Here is a 21,229-nt window from a genome sequence, read left to right as displayed (position 1 = left end):
CTGAGCCATGCCCGGCCGGGCTCAATGAATCATTTTAACAACATTCTCTACAGGATTGGCAACCATGGCTTGGTTCCACTCCCTCTCCACTCTCTTATTCTAGAGAATTTAAATTGTTTACTAGTTTGGGACCACTGAGTTTCAAATAAGAATTTAGAAAACTTATTATCAGTTGTATGTGGACTTAAGCAAGTTAACTACTGTGTTTGTAACCTTCTCTGAAAGATGAGGACACTATGACTCACTCCCAGGGTCACTAAAAGGACTGGATGAAACAATTGGTGAGAACATTACAAAGTACTAATAACACACTCACCATTTTAAACATTTATTATTAAGATAATAATGATAGCCCGGCTGGGTGTGGCACAGCGGTTGAGCATCGACCTAGGATCCAGGAAATCGAGGTTCAATTCCTGGTCAGGGCACATGCCCGGGTTGCAGACTCGATCCCCAGTGGGGGCCATGCAGGAGGCAGCCAATCAATGATGACTCTCATCATTGATGTTTCTATCTCTCTCTCTCCCTCTCCCCTCCTCTCTCTGAAATCAATAAAGATATATTTTTTAAAAAAGATAATAATGATAAACAGAGTACTCATAACTGGTGTAGGAAGAAAACCCTGGTTGACATAGATTCAGACATTTTAAAAGAAAAGCTTAAAGTGGAAAATCTTTTTTTTCAAAACCATAACCAAATTACTATAATTTAAATGAGAACTTTTCAGAGGGACATAGGATCTCTTTTGGTCTTTACTTAAATATGAAAAATTGTGCAAAGTAATGATTAATAAGCCACCTACCTGCGGCTTGGTGAAATTTCTGATTTTGCACCAATTAACAAAATGTTGTTGTGCAGCATACATACTCTGAACATCCGTCTTCTTACAATATACTCGAATTAGCTGTTCTTCAAATTTCTTTGGCAAAAGCTGTGAAGCCTTTTCAAAGAAGAAAAGATTTCAGTCACCTTAAATTCACCTTGAAGAGAGATCAGCTGTTCCTAACCTCCATTCTTGATGTTATAGTAAAAGAACCACATTGCTTTGCTACATTATCCTAATTATAATCCAAAGAAAAGAACTAATGATAGTTGTCATATTAAAAAAATGCCCTACAATTATCTGTCAATTTATGAAAAAACTAAAGGTTTGTATTATATACAGTGGTGCCTCGGTTTTTTAATGTGATCCATTCCGGAAGACTGTTCGAGGTCTGAAACGTTCGAAAACCGAGGGATCCACAGCCACCAGCTGGGCCTCAGGATCCTGCCCTCAGCGGAAGCCGTGCGGCATGTTGGACTTCCGAGGCGTGTTCGAAAACCGAAGCACTTCCTTCCGGGTTTACAGCGTTTGTAAACTGAAATGTTCGTCAATAGAGATGTTCGAGAACTGAGGCACCACTGTAATTGTATCTAGACTACAGACTCTCATACAAGATAGGCAAATAAGCACATTTAACCTGCATGACTTCAATCATACTACACTCCCTGACCAGCAGATTTATAACCTAGCCTTTAAACTAAAAACAGTGCTTTTACCTAGGTTCAGGAAACAGGAAAAACTGGCTGTTAAGCCCTAGCCTGCATGGCTCAGTGGTTAGAGCATCAGCCTGCACAATGAAGGCTCTCGGGTTTGATTCCCAAAGGCACATAATTGGGTTGCACATTTGATCCCTGCCACATGTAGGAGACAACCAATCAATGTGTCTCTCTTACATCGATGTTTCTCTCTTTCTTCCCCCTTTCCTCCTTCCCTTCTACTCTCTCTAAAAAGCAATGGAAAAAATATCCTTGGTGAGGATTAAAAACAGAAAACAAAACAAAACAAAACAAAACAAAACCTGGCTGTTAAGATGGTCTAGTTTACGTAAAATCAGGTACACCTTTAATTTTAAAGATAAGCTTATTCTATTTTTTTTTTTACTGTACAAATTGACTTTAGGACCTAGCCTGCATATAAAATGCAAATTTACTATAAAGATTTGCCAAATGCCACTACAGTGTGTGTTTTTTAACCTAAGTAGTTACCTGTTCTTTACTAATCCTGATGGCTTTGTTGAGGTCAGCCTTACAATAGAAGCGAACATTATCAATAGGATTCTTGTCTTCCATTCCATAATCCATGTTGATAACCTAAATAAAAGCAAGAAATAAATGGTCACTTACATATTTAATAACAATGAGAACTGATTCAGGGTTGTAGGGACATCACAAGAAATGTAACAGAGCTCTCTGAAGGTTTAGAAGAGCACTGGTAAACTGGCTCATAGAGGAATAAAAATAGCACATGACCCATAGGGATCTGGTCTTGAAATCTGGGTGGGGGTGGGGTATTTGTGCTTTTAACATAAGTAGGGTATAAAGTCAATACCTATTATATGAAGACACTGTGGTAGGTAATAGAGATACAATAAAGAAAGTTGATATGATCACAGTCCCACGCCCTGCAGACCATGTGGCCTAGACTGAGGTTCAACAAATAATTATCCAAGTAATTATATAACTTCAATTGTTATAAGAGCTACCAAGGAAAAGCAAATGGTGTCATGAAAGTTGTAACTGGGGAATAACTAGTGAATAACTAAGCGAACAGGAATTAACCAGGCCTAGGTAGGAAAGACAAGAGTGCGAGGCAGAAAAAACAGCTCCAGGGTAGAGGACTGAAACTATCTGCTGGGTTTAGTAACATCTGCTGGGTGATCTTGTGAGAGTAATTCTAGTATAATGATGGAAAAGAAAAAAAGGTTTGCAAGTAAATAAAAAATGAAAGAGAGACAACTCTTTAGAAGTTAGGCTTCCAGTCAAGATGGCAGAGTAGGTAAACACTGTACTCTCCTCCTCCCACAACTTCAAAATTACAACTAAACTACAGAACCGCTACCATTGAGAACCGCCTGAAGTCTAGCTGAACAGAAGTCCTATACCTAAGAATATATAGAAGCAGCCACAGCAAGATTGCCTTTTTAAAAAATTTAAAAAATAAAAATAATAAAGAAGACACAAGAGAGAGAAGTAAGGTACCTAGGAGAAATAAAGTAAGGGGAGACAACAGGATCGTGGTGCCTGTTATTTTCTTAAGATGAAAGTCTGGCCCTAGCCATTTCTGCTCAGTGGTTAGAATGTCAGCCCATAGACCAAAGAGTCCCAGGTTCGATTCTGGCCAAGGGCATGTACCTCAGTTGCAGGCTTGATCCCTGGCCCTGGTTGGGGCGCAGGTGGGAGGCAACCAATCGATGTGTCTCTGTCACATTGATGTTTTTTTTCTTTCTCTCTCCCTCTTCCCTCCCCTCCACTCTCTTTAAAAAATCAATGGAAAAAATATCCTCAAGTGAGGATTAAAAAAATTAGCTATGAAAAAAGCTCCTGGATTTATTGACTTTCTAGTCCCAACTGCGGCTGCCTTGGCAGGGCCAGACCAAATGATCTCAAGGGCCGTATACGGTTCATAGGCCGGATGTTACCCACCCCTGCTCTAAACCATGGCAAAATCTTCAACAAGAGGGCAGCAGATGGTTTGAGGATGTCCGTCTCAGAGGAACACGGATCTTGCATAGGGTCTTGACGTGGTAGGTACTAGAGAACACGAGGACTGATGAACAAGGTCTCCTGACCCTGAGGAATGTGCTTTTCCTGTACTAGCTGCAGGGAAACCAGGTTCTCAGGATACACCCAGGCTGCAACCAAGGCAAAGAGCTATTCAGTCAAGAGGCTGAGGCTAGCCCTGGCTGGTGTGGCTCAGTTGGTTGAGCGTCATCCTATGCACTGAAAGGTCGTCAGTTTGACTCCTGGTCAGGGCACATACCTAGGTTGTGGGTTCGATCCCCAGCTGAGGTGTGTGTAGGAGGCAAGGGTAGATACACAAGAGTCAGGAAAACATTCTGGAGAGTGAAGTCTTTCAGAATCTCAGGAAGTCAGGATGTGAGATCTCTTTATTCTAGTGGAACCTCATCTAATGAAACAGGAAACTGCAGCCTGATCTGCAAATCTGAGGCACTTCAACATGCAGCCAAGTGAATAGAGAGTGGGTCCAAGTGCAATTCACTCATCATATCCCTTGGTAAAGGATGGTTATGGAGAGATCACCCTTCACTCAAAGATGCATCAACAAGAAAATAACAAATGAGAGCCTTATAAAAAAATACATAGGGAACAGAGTCCCGAGATTTCAAAGGAGTAGAACTCTGAAGAGAATTTCCTATAAGAAACAGAAGAAAATATGAATGAGCCATTTGGCATTCTCATTAGGATGCAAGAAGACACTACAGCCTCTATGAAAATAGGAGTCAAAGAATCTTAGCTTTTTCCTTTGTGTGTGCAGTTTTTAAAATTAACTGGCATGTGTTATTTTCATGATCAAGAAAACATTCAAAAATCAACATATACAATATTCTACTAATCACCTGACCACAATTACATGAAAAATACTGACAACAGCCCTAGCTGGTTTTCTCAGTGGTTAGAGCATTGGCCTGCAGACTGAAGGGTCCGGGATATGATTCTGGCCAAGGGCACGAACCTCGGTTGCAGGCTATGGCCCCCAGGCTGCGTGCAGGAGGCAACCAATTGATCTCTCTCTCTCACACTGATGTTTCTACCTCCCTCTCCCTCTCTCTCCCCCTCCCTCCCTCCCTCTCTCTCTGAAAAGCAGTGGAAAAAATATCCTCGGATAAGAATAAAAAAAAACACAGAAAACAAACAAAATGTTGACAACATGTCAAAGAAAACTTAAAAACTGGTTAATGTTGGTTCTCTCTCTGGGATCACAGGTGATTCTCCTCTTTCCTTCTATCTTTCTGTATTTTCCAAATTTTCTATAATGAACATGTACTGCTTTATAATGGGGGGAGGCTTTCCTCTTCTTTTTTATGGTGCCTATTTTAGTTTTATTTAAGACATCCCGTTTCCCCTTTACAATGCAGTGCTTATAAAGGGCACTGTTCCCTTTCCCTGTGCATGTAGTCCATATTCAAGTATCAAGAACACCCTGTTATCTACTATACAGCACCTCAACTTTTAAAACTGTCATGGAATTTGCTACAAATGTGGGTCCTTCCATATTTCGTGTGGAACAATGCTAAACCTATACTCAAGGTTGGCTTGATCAACCTTTTCAATGGTGGGCTCTGAGGAGGCATCTCCAGATGGAGGGGCCCCACCACAGGGAAGCCCCGGGCGTTCCTTCTGGTGGGCCTCCTGCACTCTGGTACAGCTTGGTAATGATGGGGTTGTAGACCTTTTCCAACTCTTTCTGCTGATGTTCAAATTCTTCCATTTCTACAGTTTGATTCTTACCATCCAGTTGATTATTTCATTGCACTTGTCAAGAATCTTGTTTGTCCTCACCATTGATCTTGTCTTGAAATTTTTCATCTTCAACAGTTGCTTTCATGTTGAATGGATAGGATTCAAGTGAATTCTTGGAAGACATGGTCTCCTGCTGCTTCTCACCTCCAGCTCTGTACTTCAGCTTCCTGGATCATGTGCTCAATGTCCTCCTTGCTCAGATGACCCTTGTTGTTGGTGATGGTGACCCTGTCCTCTTTTCCTGTGCTCTTATCCACAGCAGAGTCACCGACGCCAATGACATTAGTATCAAAAGTGACTTCAATCTGAGGAACAGGTATGCCTGGAAGTTCAAACTTGCCAGGCAGGTTGTTATCCTTGGTCATGGCACGCTCACCTTCATAAACCTGAACGAGCACGCCAGGCTGGTTGTCAGAGTAGGTAGTGAAGGTCTGTGTCTGCGGGTAGGAATGGTGGTATTGTGCTTGATGAAGACAGTCATGACTCCACCAGTAGCCTCAATGCCAAGGGAAAGAGGAATGACATCCAACAGCAGCAAATCTTGAACATTTTCAGATTTGTCTCCAGAGAGGATGGCTGCCTGGACAGCTGCACCATAAGCAACAGCCTCGTCAAGGTTGATGTTCTTATTCAACTCTGTTCCACTGAAGAAGTCCTGCAGGAGTTTCTGAATCTTGGGGATATGGGCAGAACCACCCACCAGGACAATATCATGGATCTGGGACTGTCAAGATTGGCATCCCAAAGGGCTTTCTCTACAGGATCCAGGGTGCCACAGAAAAGGTCAGCATTCAAGTCTTCAAATTGGGCATGTGTGATAGAGATATAGAAGCTGATTCCTTCATAGAGCGAATCAATCTCAATACTGGCCTGGGTGCTTAGCACTTTCATAAGCAGTATAAAGGCGACGGACAGCCCCCTTGTTTTCACTGATGTGCTTCTTGTGCTCGCTCTTGAATTCTGCAATGAAGTGGCTGACCATTCAGTTGTAAAAGTCTTTTCCACTTAAGTGGGTGCCCCAGCTGTAGATTTGACCTCAAAGATTCCATATTCAATTGTGAGAACTGACACATCGAAAGTGCCACCTCCCAATTTAAAGATCAGCACAGCCCGGCCAGGCACGGCTCAGCGGTTGAGCATCAACTTAGGATCCAGGAGATCGGAGTTCGATTCCCGGTAAGGGCACATGCCCGGGTTGCGGGCTAGGCAGCCAATCAATGACTCTCTCATCATTGATGTTTCTATCTCTCTCTCTCCCCCTCCTTTCCTCTCTCTGAAATCAATAAAGATATGTTTTTTTTAAAAAAAAGATCAGCACATTTCTTTCAACTCCAACCTGTCTAAGCTGTAAGCAATAGCATCAGCAGTTGGCTCATTGATGATTCTAAGTACACTGAGACCAGCAATAGTTCCAGCATCGTTGGTAGCCTGACTCTGAGAGTCACTGAAGTAAGCAGGTACTATGACAAAAGCATTGGTAACAGTCTTCCCAAGGTAGGCTTCTGTGATTTCCTTCATTTTTGTCAAAACCATAAATGACATCTCTTCTGGATAGAAACTTTTTGGCTCTCCCTTGTATTCTACTTGGACCTTGGGCCTGCCAGCATCATTCTCCATCATGGAGGGCCAATGATTCATATCAGATTAGACAACAGCACCATCAAATCATCATCCAATCAAGCACTTGGCATCAAAACCCGTGTTGGTAGGATTCATTGCAACTTGATTCTGTGTAGCATCACTGATCAATTGTTTGGTATCAGTAAAAGTGACATAACTTGGGGTGATCATCGGCAATTATTTCCAATATTCCATGCTGGAAGACACCCACAGAAGAGTACATGGTGCCAAGATCAATACCAACTGCAGATCACTTAGACATGGTTGCCTGAGTGTACACACAGCTTGCAAAGAAAGACCTGATTGGAACAGCTGCCCCTGCGTTCAATGGGGGGAGGGGGACTTTATTCTTTTAAAAAGTTCTTTAGTTAGTATATTATCAGGTGAACTACTTACATCCACTATGAAATCTTCAGCCTTCAGTTCAACTTGCAGAGGTGGTATATCAGGTTTGGCATCGGCAATCTCTTCTGAAAACTTTCCACAGTCTTCCTAGAAAAGACAAGACTCCCAGGTTAGAATTACAGCTCTTCACAATTAAGTGTTTGTGCCATCTGAAAATGGCACTTCAGCTCCATGTTACCAGTGACTAGTGAATTGGACAGCATGGCTCTCTTCTTTCCTTCTTAATTTTCCCATCTCTAACTAAACAGAAAATGTATTACAAAATAGTGCTATGCAAGGACCCCTTATCTACTAATTATCTACTAATTTGGATCATGCAGGAAACATGGGAAATGTGCTTATACCATTCTTTAATCAAATCATAATAGAGCAATTTTCATAACAGGATTTTCCTATTTTTAAAAATGTGGCATTAACCTATTAGTAAAACAAGAGGAACCAAGGAAGTATTAAAAGCAGGGTGTGGTTATCAGTATGGCTTGTGTTACTTGCTTTCTGGTGAAGATTAAATCTTCAACAAGTAGGAGAGGAAAATAGATAAACTAAAAAAGATAGGAATGCACCATCTGGGAAAAACTGATAAACTGTGAAAGAAGTTAAGTAGTAGCAGGTCCTTGAAGTTTCAATGAAGCTCATGCAGACACCTATTTTGAGGGTCCCTTTCACTTCTAGGATGAGAGCGCAAATTAGACTTGGCTTTGAATCCTGACTCACTCACTACCTGTGCTTCCACAGGCCAAGTTACTTAATCTCTTCCCAAGCCTCAGTTTCTTTATCTGTAGAATAGACCTAAGAACACTGTATTGATGTAAATATGATCAAATGAGAATATGACCTTTTACTAACGGGAAGATGCTTGACAACTCAGCTTACCTTTTAAAAAAAAATGTATTGCCCAGCAGGGCGTGGCTCAGCGGTTGAGCATCGACCTGGGATCCAGGTGATCGGGATTTGGTTCCCGGTTGGGGCACATGCCTGGGTTGAGGGCTTGATCAATGACTCTCTCATCATTGATGTTTCTATCTCTCTCTCTCCCTCTCCTTGCCTTTCTCTGAAATCAATAAAGATATATTTTTTAAAAAAAATAAAATAAAAAATTTTAAAAAATGTAATGACTTTCAGAGAGAGGAAGGGAAAGGGGGAGAGAGAGAAACATCAATGATGAGAGAGACGTCATTGATTGGCTACCTCCTGCACGCCCCCTACTGGGGATGGAGCCACAACCCGGGCACAACCCTGGAATTGACCTGAGATCTCCTGGATCATAGGTCGATGCTCATCTGCTGAGCCACGCCAGCCAGGATCAACTTACCTTTTTAATTCTCTCTTTGTCTGGCTGAGTCTGACCCACGTACTTGTATAGATTACGGCATTCAATTTTTTTTAAAATCTCTCGTGCGGCATCCAATCTGCGATCAGTAGAGTGTAAAATCTCCAGAAAAATGTTATCTGCCAATTTGATGAAATTTCAGTTACATTAAAATGAAAAACACACAAGATTTATAAAGACTCACACCTTGCTGCATCTCTGAAGTGATTTCAAGCAGTTTATAACTGTAAGTACACTATGATTATAACAATGTGAAAAAAATTTTTTTAAAGCCTGAAGTGAAAAACCTTTGTAAAAACATTCCAGTCAGTGTCTTAGATTTGCTTCAAGGTAATCTAGTGAGCGGGAAAGGGTGGACGTGAAACAAGACTGCACTGAAGTTGATGATTTGAGGCTGGATTATGGGTACATAGGGGTATGTTAATTTATTGCTATGTTTTGTTTTGTTTAAAAAGAATGATACTTAAAGAATTACAAAATTATGTCTGAGATCTGCTTCAAAATGTCCCAGTGTTTGACAGGAGTCAAGGGATGAAGCAAAATTGTATGTGTTGATAACTGTTAAAGCTAAGTGATGTAAATATCTTTAATAAAATGTTTTTTAAAGTTCTATTCCATGATGATAGTAGAAGGTAGTTTCTTTTTCCTCTTTTTATTTCAAAACAAAATAACTGGGATTCTGGTCGAGAGGGCGGTGTAGGTAAATGTGGCACTCGCATCCTCCCACAACCACATCAAAGCTACAACTAAACCACAGAACCACCATCATTCAGAACCATCTGAAATCTGGCTGAATGGAAGTCCTACAACTAGAGGACTAAAGCAGCAGCCACACTGGGACTGGTTGGAGAGGCAGAGGTGTGGAACGGGCTCTTCTGACATCCACGTGTGGCATGTTTTTAATCAGGAGGGATATCTCAGCTGTGGAGGTCCTGTGAGGAGCACGGAATCCCAGCCCCACACCAGACCCCTCAGCCCAGGGTTCCAGTGCTGGGAAGTGAAGTCCCTATAACTTCAGGCTGCAAAAACCAGAGGGGAGGGGATTGTGGTTGAGTGACATGGAGGCTGCTGGCGTCCCAGGCAGATCCACTTAAAGGGCCAGGGAAGGGACTTACTTGATTCACTCCCTCTGAGCTCCAGTGTTGGGGTAGCAGCTTGAATGGAACTAGAGATATATGGGGAGGAACTAAATTGTCTGGCATCAGGGCAAGAACTGAGGGGGCAGCTTTCTCTCAGACAGAAGTGCTGGCAGAGGTCTTTGTTCCTTTGCGGAGACTTTCCCGAAACAGTGTCAATAAGCAGTCACCACACCTGAGTCTCCGTCAACCTGGCTCACATTGTTCCCCTGCCCTGGTAACTCCCTGAGACCAGACCCCAACCCATCAAATTTGAAGCCTCACTCAAGCTGTTCGCAGTCACTTTTCCATATGAATGGCCTGTCCTAGCTCAGGCTTCACTCTCACCTAAAAACTTTCAAACAAGTGGCAGCTGGCCTCAGCGTGCTCCCATACCTTTTAATTAGGGTCCCCAGATCTGACACTAGCAGCAGCCTGCCTTGGTTCACAGCTTGGCCTCTCCTGGGCACCTTCAAGGCCAACATAAGTAGCAGCCATCTACAGATTGCTCTGTAGCTCTGTCCTGTTGTAGTTAGGTGAGCCTTGACTGCTGTTGGTGTCTCTGGGAGGGACTGACCCCCAGACTAGTTGGCTGTGTGGACCAGCTGGAGTACAGCGGAAGAGCTGCTGTGCAGGAGCAGGAATTGTTTCAGTGGGGCTTTGGTGCTTGCCGAGTCCATCTCTTAAGTGTGTTACTTGTGGAGGTGGTAGGGTTGTAATCTGGCATGGTCTGAAGCTGACCACCAGGTGCACTGGCTCTAGTGCCTCCCGGAAGGTACAAAGTCAGCTACTGCCTGTGCCTGGCCTGGGGCCGCCTGGCTTATATTTTGTATGCCCCCCCCCCGCCCCCCGCCTCACCCTGGGCCATTCCGTTTTCCTAGTAATTTGTTTTTATATTATTTTTACAAAAGTATTAATCTGCAAGGGGTTGGAAATGAATGTTAGTTCTTCAAAGACAGTTTGAGAGAAACTGGTTTAGGTTTCACTCTGGCAGTGTGCTGCAGACAGGATCGAGCAGTGATGGAGCAGCAGTAGCACCCCAGGCAGGAAGCTAATGCAGAGCTAATGCACAGCTAAGATCCTGGCTGTGGCTGTGTGTCTTAGGCTGCTCAGCTTCTGTTGTTTCTGCTCATTTTCAGAGCCTCCAAGCCATCCCACTGATTCTATAAGCTGTATGACTGCTATCTCATTTTATTTTTAAACAGAGTCGGTTTCATGATGTGCAACTCAGAGCTCTGGTTGACATATACTTTTTGATCTGCTTCTTTTGCTTTATTAATCTTTATTTTTCAGTCTACACTTTACCACATTGAAGAACCAGCTGTGACACCTTCACCTCTCTTCCTTCCCACCCTAAGCTTCAGATTTTGTTTCTGTTAAGTGTGCAGAAATGTCCCTGGCATACTGTGTTTTGCAACAAAAATAATGTTAAAAGGGTGAATTTGTTTTTTGGTATTAGTCTGATATCAGTCCAGCTATATTATAAATTAAATAATTATAAATACTAAGTACTTATGTGCCAGGTACCATACAACATGCTATGCATCATTTAAGCATCACAACAAAAGTATATGTTAGGTATTATTACTCCTATTTTATAGATGAGAAAAGTATGGTTCAGAGAAGTTAAATAACTTTATCAAGGTTATCTTGTTAGTACAAAGCAGAGATAAAACACAAATCCAAAAGTATAAAATCACTTGAGAAGCTAAATCTATTGGAATGTTTGAAAAATAACCCATTTGCAATCCAGGGACAGCTTATACTTTATCTGAGATGGACTATCTATGTTACCTTCTAGTTCTTACCTGTTAGCTTAGTGAAGGCTTCCATGTCATCAATTGCTGTAGAAATGCGACATTTTTTTCCTTCAGAACCTGTAATCTCTATGTAGGGGTCTGCTTCAAGGAAAGCATCTGTAATCCTAAAGATCATTTAATAAAAATGTATGCTTATGAGAAAATTTAAATATGTACTTTAGGCCTTGCTCAAAGTTAAGAAAATCTTTCTACTTTAGGGAAATGAAATCTTGAGACATGATGTTCTAAAGACAGCTGTTATTCAATCATACTAAATAAGTGCATTGTGATTTGTGGGCTAATGTGTTTACTGTGTTCCAGGCATTATGGCTGGGCTTTAGATCCACTGTCTTATTTAATCTTTCTAACAGTAACATAGATAAGTGTAATGAGCCTTAATTTTACAGATGCAGAACTTACGTAAATTTTTATTTTACCAAGTTAGGAAGAAGCAGTACCAGGCTTTGAACCTCGATCTCTTTGACTCTCTAAATTAAATACAAACTAACTCCTGGCCTATGTGGCTCAGTTGGTTGGAGCGTTGTCCCATGCACCAAAGGGTCACGGGCTTGATTCCTGGGTCAGGGCACATACCCAGGTTACAGGTTCGATCCCCAGTTGGGGCATGGGAGGCAACCAATCAATGTATCTCATGTTGATGTTTCTCTCTCTCTCTCTCTCTCAAATCGATAATAATAAAAAAAAATTTTTTTAATGTATTTAAAGAAAACTAACAAAAACAACAAAAATCTACACCAAAGCAACAACCATACAAGTAGGATAATGTATTCTGACTAGTCTGCTCATGACAAAAGATGGGGGAAAAATAGGAAAAGAAAATTTTCTCAACACAAACATGAACATGAAAGGCTTATAATAAATCAATTTAAAAGCATTTTAGACATGGTGTTAACTGGAATCACACCCAACTTTTTCTTTTTTTTAAATATATCTTTATTGATTTCAGAGAGAGAGAGGGGAGGGGGAGGGAGAGAGAGAGAGAGACAGAGAGAGAGAGAAACATCAATGATGAGAGAGTCATTGATCGGCTGTCTCCTGCATGCCCCCGACTGGGGATTGAGCCCACACCTGGGGATGTGCCCTGACTGGGAATCAAACTGCAATTTCTTGGATCCTAGGTCGATGCTCAACTGCTGAGCCACCCCCAGCTGGGCACACAGCCAACTTTTGATAACTCCTCATGGGGTCTTCTGGTCCCTAGAAACTAGGCTTTACTTTTCTGCGATGGATCAGGGAGAAGAGGTGAAATTCCTGTTGGTTTTACTATTTGCTACCAATTTTGATAAATAATTGACAGGGTAAGGACAGACATTAATCTTAATTCTTAAAATTAATGTTTGTTATTAATTTCAGAATGTCAATTATCCACGTCCCATCTCTCACCTTGACGACTGATATCTGGTACATAAGCGATGGCCTGTGCAGAGGTCCTACGCCATTCCAGCACTAATTCTTCATGTTTAGCCTAAGCCAGCTTTTCTGCCCTTCATCTATCCCCTTTATCCATTCTCCAACTCTTCCTCCAAGTTAAGTTTATGCTAGTTTTAAGGGAACTGTTTTTTTATTCACTTAAAATTCATTCAAATTTATCTAGAAATCTCAACTTGATCCATGTGTGATACTCTAGAGCAAAGCATAATTTTTTATAGAGAAATAACAATTGAATTTCTTACATATAATCAATGATGTTGCCAACTTTGTGTTGATAAGCTCTACGGTGTAAAGAGTTGCGTATATGGAACATGTCATATAGATTCCCAATCTCCTGTAGGAAAACATGAAGTAAATGTTAATGTAGTATCTGATTATGTTATCCCTGTTAGTAGAGAAGTATATAATACAAGAAAAAGGGATGGTGGCAGACACGAAGGCTATGCCCAGGGACGACTGCATTACAATCCCTGAACCCACTAAAAAATAGCAATGTGGATGAGTAAAACTATTCATTGGTTTGCAACAACTTTCATTCTTAGTAAACCAAAATATATTGTGTATTTTAATTCTGTGGCAGGTTCTGTTTTAGGTATCTTATATATATTTTTAAATTTTCCCAATAACTATAGAAATGAGGTATAATTATTCTTATATTCTTCATTCTCAAAAGAAAGACTTTTATAATACAATATTGCACTACTCTTAAGTCATACAACTCTAATCTAGCAGGGACCTAATGATTTAAGTATTTTATATGAAACACTAACATAGTGATTAAGGATGAGACTTGAGCCAAATTTTCTGGGTTAAAATTCTAGTTCTGCCATTTATTAATTGTATGTCTTTTCTGTGCTTCCACTTACTCATCTATTAAGTGGGATAATAATAGTATCTATTTCATAGGGTTGTAAGGATTGAGTTAATACATCTAACAACTTAAAACATTGCCTAGCACAACACTCAATCAATGTCTATTGTAATTTTATTATTACTTAACACCACAGTACAAGTGAGAGCCTTAAGATATTTATAAATGCTCAGCATGAAGTAAAGAGACTGACAATTTGCCAGGTACTGATTTTTCCAAATTACTGAACGGCTATTTCTAGATTTCAAACTAGAAACTATACCTTCCTTGTTGTTCCTCTGACATAGCTTACCTGATCTCTAGTACAAATATGCAGACTATTATCTACTTCACAGACACGGGCAAACTTAAGAAAGCGCTTATAATCAAAACTATTTTGAATTCCAAGATGATGGCAGTCCCTAGAAAGATTCCAAAGTAGAGAAAAATTTTCAACAAGGTTGCTGTACCTTAAATATTAATACTAAATTTATACAAGCATTTTTATTGTATTTGTTTGCTTAAATAAAAATTGTATATATTTAAAGTATACAAAGATTTTAACCAACTTTTCTGAAGTGTTCAGTGCATACCTGGCAAAATAATCCCATTTGTCCACATCAATGCCATTTCTTTTATTGGCCACTATCTCATAAAGGAAGCTTTTCTCTTTAGGACGGCCTATATATGGCCACTAGAAGACACAAAAATCCATTAAAAGTTTTAGGATAAGAACCAAATCTATTTACAAGCAAAGCAAAGCAACTGTATTAATATGAAAATTATAAACAGATACTTGAATGAGAATGTGAGAAAATTTAGAAGGTTCTTTCCATTTAATTCCTAAATTAGCAGAAAAGGGAAAAGAAATGCTAAGGTATATGATATCCGGTTAATACTAAACCTTTTTAGTATTTAGTGCCACTGAAAGGATCCTAACTCTATTACACTTCCCATTACCAACAAGTTCTGTTTCCTTGGTTTAAAAGTTTTTAAATATATAAGATCTAATTATGAACTAATAAGAATGTTCCTTACATGCTCATGCTTAAATTCATACCTGAAAATAATACTAACTTTCAAAGTAGCTACACATCTACCCTAAATGATATGCACCACTCAAAGACTTTTTGGAGCTCCATTTTTTTGCAAATAGAATATTTGCTACAAAATTCACCTCTTTATTTCACAAGTAGATTGTGTGTGTGTGTGTGTATATATGTGCGTGTGTGTGTACATATATATATATGGAAACTTAAAAACCTCAGAGGAAAATTATTTTTCAACTATTTAAATAAAAAGATCAAAACAGAAACAAAACAGGTTTCCATTCAACTATTTTCTAGGTCTTCATATATCTAAATATTTGAAATATGTTAGTTTTAATGGATTAAAAAAAATACACTGATAAATTTTCCAAACAAAGTTACTTTAGGCCTCTATATAAAATACTGCATACATATTCATTATAAAATACTTACATATATGTATTTTAATTTATATGTATTTATGTTTTTTCCACCTCTTAACTCAGTCCCTCTAAAATAGCCAAGTGTTCCTCTTCCAATAGCTCAGAAGGAATCAAGAAACGACTAGATGAAAAGCATGAGTCACGTCAAATTAAGTTGTACACAAACTTACTGATGATCCTTTGACTGGTGATTCACGTGGTCCTGTAATTTGTTCCTTGATAAAGCAAATATCTTCTTCAGGGATGAGGCCATAGCGCTCCATGACGGGTCTGAGATCGTTAGAATTAATGAGGTACTCAAACATGTCAACGGAGCCCTGTTCATGCTAGGAAAACACAACATATGGTCTGTTATAGACTCTAGTCCATAGGGACCCCAGATTATCCAGATTACTCTTGATTCCAAATAAATCAGAGATAAGATTCTACTGAGTTAATTATCTGGTTTCTAACTATAGTCTTGCAGATTTTTGTTGTTGTTGTTAATCCTCACCTGAATTTTCCGTTGATTTTTAGAGAGAGTGGAAGGGAGGGAGGGAGGGAGGGGGGAGAGAGCGAGAGAGAAAGAGAAACATTGATGAGAGAGAGTCACATCGATTGGTTGCCACCCGCATGCACCTAACCAGAGCCGGGGATTGAACCTGCAACCCAGATACAAGCCCTTGACCGGGAATCAAACCCACAACCCTTCAGTGCTCAGGCCAACCATATAACCGCTGAGCCACGCCAGTCAAGGCTTAGAGATATTTTTTAAAAACCTAAAAATTTGTCACCCTAGCTGGTTTGTCTCAGTGGTTAGAGTGTTGGTCCACAGACTGAAGGGTCCCAGGTTTGATTCTGGCCAAGGGCGTGAACCTCAGTTGCAGGCTGAATCCCTGGCCTTGGTCTGGGCGTGCGAGGGAGGCAACCAATCAGTGTGTCTTTTTCATAACAACATTTCTCTCTCCCCTCCCTCCCTCCCTCCCTCCCTCCCTCCCTCCCTCCCTCCCTCCCTCCCTCCCTCTCTAAAAATCAATGGGAAAAAATACCCTTGAGTGAGGACTAAAAAAAAGCCTCCCGGCCGGGCGTGGCTCAGCAGTTGAGCATCAACCTAGGATCTAGGAGATCGCGGTTCCATTCCCGGTCAGGGCACATGCCCAGGTTGCGGGCTGGATTCCCAGTTGGGGGCATGCAGTAGGCAGCTGATCAACGACTCTCTCTGATCGTTGATGTTTCTATTTCTCTCTCCCTTTCCCTTCCTCTCTCTGAAATCAATAAAGATATATATTTTTAAAAATATTTCTTTGACAATACACACACACAAATAACTGTTTTAGGCTTCTATATAAAATACTGCATACATATCACAAAATATTTATATATGTATTTTAATTTATATATGCATTTATATTTTTTTCCACCTCTTAACTCAGTCCCTCTGAGATATTTGTTTTAGAGATCTGATATCAAGGTCTGGGTGGGAATTATCAATAAAGATATATATATTTTAAAGATATATATATTTAAAAAAAAGACTTACTGTAAAGTAATAATAATTAAGAAAGTATGGAACAGTATCCAGAAAGATTCATCATATATGAATTTACTAAATGTTGGGGCTGGTATTATAGATTAGTGGGGAAACACAAACTATTCAATAAACAATTATTCACAGTGAAAAATAGAAATTAGATTATTACCATACACATGCACAAAAATAAATTCCACATGAGTTAAGAACTTAAATGTGAAAGGCAAAATATTTAAAGAAAAAGACTTGGGAATGGCTACATAGATCCTATTTAGATCATCCTTGCTATAGAAAACAACTATAAACTTTGGACAGCTCTCTGAGGACAGCTCTCTGAAGACACTGGACAGTGGCCAAAGGCAGGCAGATGTTAGAGGGAGTCAACGCTTGGAAGAGAAAGCCATTGGGCAATATTCCAGCTTTTCTATGGCTTTTAGCCTGGGACAGGCCCCAAGGCAGCAAAACTGGAGAGACACTATCCATCTTACTGGACTGAAGAATGTGAGCACTTCATCAAAATTTTTAATTTGTCACAAGGTACCATTAAAAAACTGATTTGGCAAGTCAGAGACTGGAGAGAAAAAAATTCATTATATATCTTATAAAGAATTCCTCAAATCAATAAAAAAGGTAACTAATTATTTTAAATGGGTACAACATTGAAACAACTCTTCACAAAATAAGATATATCAGCCCGGCTGGTGTGGCTCAGTGGCTGAGCATCGACCTAGGATCCAGAAGATTGCGGTTAGATTCCCGGTCAGGGCACATGCTCGGGTTGCGGGCTCGATCCCCAGTCGGGGGCGTGCAGGAGGCAGCTGATTAATGACGACTCTCTTATCATTGATGTTTCTTTCTCTCTCTCTCCCTCTCCCTTCCTCTCTCTGAAATCAATAAATTAAAAAAAAGAAAAAAAAGATGTATCAGTGACAAGTACAAAGTACAGGAAATGATACTCAACATGTATCAGAGAATACAAGTTGAAATTGAACCACAAGATACCATTTCATACTCATTAGAAATGCTAATCTAAAAAAACCAGTGTCGGTGAGGCTGTGAAATAACAGGAACTCACATCATTGCCGGTGGAGGGTAAAAAGGTAAAACTGCACTGGAAGTTCCTTCCCTCCCTTTCTCTCTTTCTCTCTCTCTCTTTCTAAAATTTTATTTATTGATTTTAGAGAGAGGAAGGGAAAGAGAAAAACATCGACTTGTTGCTCCATTTATTCATGCATTCGTTGGTAGCTTCCTATACGTGCCCTGACCAGAGATTGAACCCAAACCTTGTATCAGGATGACGCTCCAGCCAAATGAACTACCCAGCCAGGTCTGGTAGCTTCGAACCCAAGACCCTTCAGTACGAGGGCCAAACTGGTTAGGGCAACATGAACATATTTCAAAATCACTGAGTGTATAAAGCAAGACACACAGAAAGTACCTACTATATAATTCTACTTTTATCAAATCCCCAAACTGGCAAAACGAATCTACGTTTATAAAAATCAGGTGATGGTGGGGGGAGGCGTAGAAAATGACTGAAAGGGGGCACAAGGGAATTTTCCAGGAAGATGGAAATGTTCTTATCCTCACTTGAGTAGTGCTTACATGGATGCATACATTTGTCAAAATTCACTGAACCGTACACTTAAGATCTGTACAACTCATTGTTATACCTTTTAAAAAAAGGGAAAGAGAGAAAATAGTGGTTGGTGGTTGACACATAAGAAATATTCAGTACATATTAATAACCTTTTCTACTCCAGGATCCTAAGTACAGTGTGGCCAAAAATGGGAGCCAATCTAACTTTACTTCTCAAAACCAAGTTTACTTTTCAAAAACTGATCCCAAAAATATGGGTTAGCTGCCCACAAATCCCTAATTATAAAATGGTTCATTTAATATATCTGACGAGCCCTGGCTAGGTAGCTCAGTTAGTTAGAGCGTCATCCCAATATTCCAAGGTTGTGGGTTTGATCCCTGACCAGGGTATATACAAGAATCAACCAATGAATGTATAAATAGGTGGAACAACAAATTGGTCTTGGTCTCTTTCTCTCTCTCTCAATATATATATATATATTTGACTAAAGTTGGCGACAATCAGTTACTATGTGGTCATACAAAATGAGTCAAAACCAGAGTTGGCCTTTTATTTTTTTATTTTACAAGAGTATGATGGAATAGAAAGAGCATTAAATTAGCATCTAGGAAACCTGATTTTCTACTGCTGGCTCTACCAGTTAACAGCTTTGTGATTTTTGGTGTATCAGTACACCTCTGTAAGTTTCAAGTTTCTTTACACTTGTAAAAATGGAGGTAATCATTTCTTCCTTACAGACTATGAGAATCAACTAAAAACATATATGAAAACATATACATATATGAAAGCACCCTGAAAACTGTAATGGGGAAGTATACTATAACACAGAAATGGCTGCTTAAATAGTCTTTATTTTGTTGATTACTGAATATGTGAATACATACCTTCCATTTCACATCTTGGCGAGCAAGTGGAATAAATCTTCCATCAAACATGTGAGAAAATGGCCCATGACCTTAAAAACAAAAGCAGCCTTAGAATAAGAAAAATGTAAAAACTGAGTTGATCTTTTAAATCTTTTTAGTTTTAATTTTAATATCAACAGAAATCAATAATCTATAAATACATCACAAAAAGGGATATATCCTTCCTTCCTATTTTCTAAAAACAAGAGAACAGGAAGCAGAAAGATATGGGAAAGTAAGCTCTTCATAGAGGGGTCTCTCAGTCACCAGAACTCACATAACTGGTGAAAAGATAGTTTTGTGTAACTTTAAAAAATTTTAATGACAAAAACTTTTGGCATCTGCAGGTTGAATATCTGTATTAAAATAGCAGTTTTAAGACAATCCACTGGGATGCAAAAATAAAATATTAGAACTTTATTACTCTCATCCTTTAAAAACATCTATTTTTATGTAAATTTTATAATGTACGCAATATTCTTAGAATAAATATACACATAAGGGAGCTGTTTCCTGGGGATTTTTAACCAACGATGTGACCCACCAAAGTGAAAATCACGTTTATCTTAATCATAAGTGATTTTAACATTTCACAACATTTAGTAATATGAAATTTGGTTGGGGCAAAACTCTGGAATTATCAGAATTTCTGTAGAAGTGAATTACTCGGCTGGAGAGGGAGCCCACCTGGACCAGCCCCGGGCCTTTTTGCACATTGCAGTTTGTACATAAAGGCTTGTTACCGTAGTACTCAGACTCCTGGGGACTGGGAAAGGTTTCCCAATGATTCCCTCTTAAAATACCAGGAATCTGTTATAGTTATCATCTGGGGGAGTATTAAAACTACTGAAATCTCCAGGAGGACATGCTGAAGATACCCCTTCAAGTATCTATTGAAACACAGACACCTCCCCTTTCCTGCCCTACGGGCACACACAAATTCTCAGGGCCCTCCAATAGGTAGGACTAAACTACAAGGACAGGGTCACACTCCTGTGATAAAAGAATACGGTCTCTTTTCTCTTTCTGTGTCAAAGGAAAAGGTTAATATTCTTTTACTTGGATTTAAGTGGCCCAAGACCTCAGATGGGTCAGGAAGCAGAAGGAGTTCTCTAAATCTGCTGTTAATCTGCTAGGGTAGATTATGTAGTCTAGGTATAAGAAAAATGGATCTGACAAAATAACTGAAGATAAAATGGCCATTTTATTCAATAAGAAGGATAAAAGAAAAACCAAATTCACATCATCCTAAACAGAGTAGTCAGAAATACCTCACTATCACAAAGTCCTTTCTAATAACTTGTAGCAATGATGTTTAACACGGGAAATTCACTGAAAGGCCACAAAACAATGGAATAGCAACACCATGGCCTTATGGATCATTCCAGGAGGATGCGATGGCACATTTATACTAATGTTAACTGAAGAATTAAAACACAACTTTCTTACTTCTCTTGGTTAGTTGGATTTTTTAATTTCAAAGACAGGTAACATGTCATGGTTTTTCGTAACAGCCTTGGCTCTTTGGGTAGCTTACCGAGATCATGACAAAGCCCAGCAATCTGAACACAGAGCATGTCACGTTCACTTATCTGCAGCTCTGGTTGTTTTTCACTCAGTTCTCGGACTAGACATCCTGCTAGATATCCTACACTGTAGAACAAAAAAACAAAGCAAAACAAAACAAAAAGGTCTCTCTTTTGTTTGAAAGATATAAATGATACTTGGGTCCTGAAGAACTTTAATGTTTCTCAAATGTTATATCTCTATGGCAACTTAACAGAATAGTGTGTGTTTGGGAACTTGGCAGGGACACACAAACAGAATTCCAAAACCAGGACCTCTCGGCTCAGCATCACTAATCATT

At 39.6% G+C, this 21,229-nt stretch overlaps 1 protein-coding gene and 1 pseudogene across 2 annotated transcripts in view; both read right to left on the bottom strand.

Moving 5' to 3' along the window:
• Positions 1–21,229, bottom strand: part of SAMHD1 (SAM and HD domain containing deoxynucleoside triphosphate triphosphohydrolase 1) — a 41,478-nt gene that overhangs the window by 6,144 nt on the left and 14,105 nt on the right. The window contains exons 5-15 of the mRNA XM_081150145.1: positions 20,900–21,015; positions 19,342–19,412; positions 15,517–15,672; positions 14,469–14,569; positions 14,189–14,297; positions 13,268–13,359; positions 11,583–11,698; positions 8,642–8,778; positions 7,321–7,416; positions 2,029–2,133; positions 803–940 (exon numbers count right to left, since the gene is read on the bottom strand). Of these exons, the coding sequence (XP_081006271.1) occupies positions 803–940; positions 2,029–2,133; positions 7,321–7,416; positions 8,642–8,778; positions 11,583–11,698; positions 13,268–13,359; positions 14,189–14,297; positions 14,469–14,569; positions 15,517–15,672; positions 19,342–19,412; positions 20,900–21,015 (1,237 nt within the window). The remainder of the gene's footprint in view (positions 1–802; positions 941–2,028; positions 2,134–7,320; positions 7,417–8,641; positions 8,779–11,582; positions 11,699–13,267; positions 13,360–14,188; positions 14,298–14,468; positions 14,570–15,516; positions 15,673–19,341; positions 19,413–20,899; positions 21,016–21,229) is intronic.
• On the bottom strand, positions 5,035–7,162 carry LOC308562795 (heat shock cognate 71 kDa protein pseudogene; annotated as a pseudogene). The gene is made up of 2 exons: positions 6,623–7,162; positions 5,035–6,415 (listed from the first exon to the last, which is right to left on the bottom strand). The product of its transcript is annotated as a heat shock cognate 71 kDa protein pseudogene (transcript).

Source organism: Miniopterus schreibersii (assembly GCF_964146895.1).
Source record: "Miniopterus schreibersii genome assembly, chromosome: 10".
Lineage (NCBI taxonomy): Eukaryota > Metazoa > Chordata > Mammalia > Chiroptera > Miniopteridae > Miniopterus > Miniopterus schreibersii.
Note: the sequence above shows the minus strand (reverse complement) of the source record. Positions and strands in the feature narration are given on the sequence as shown.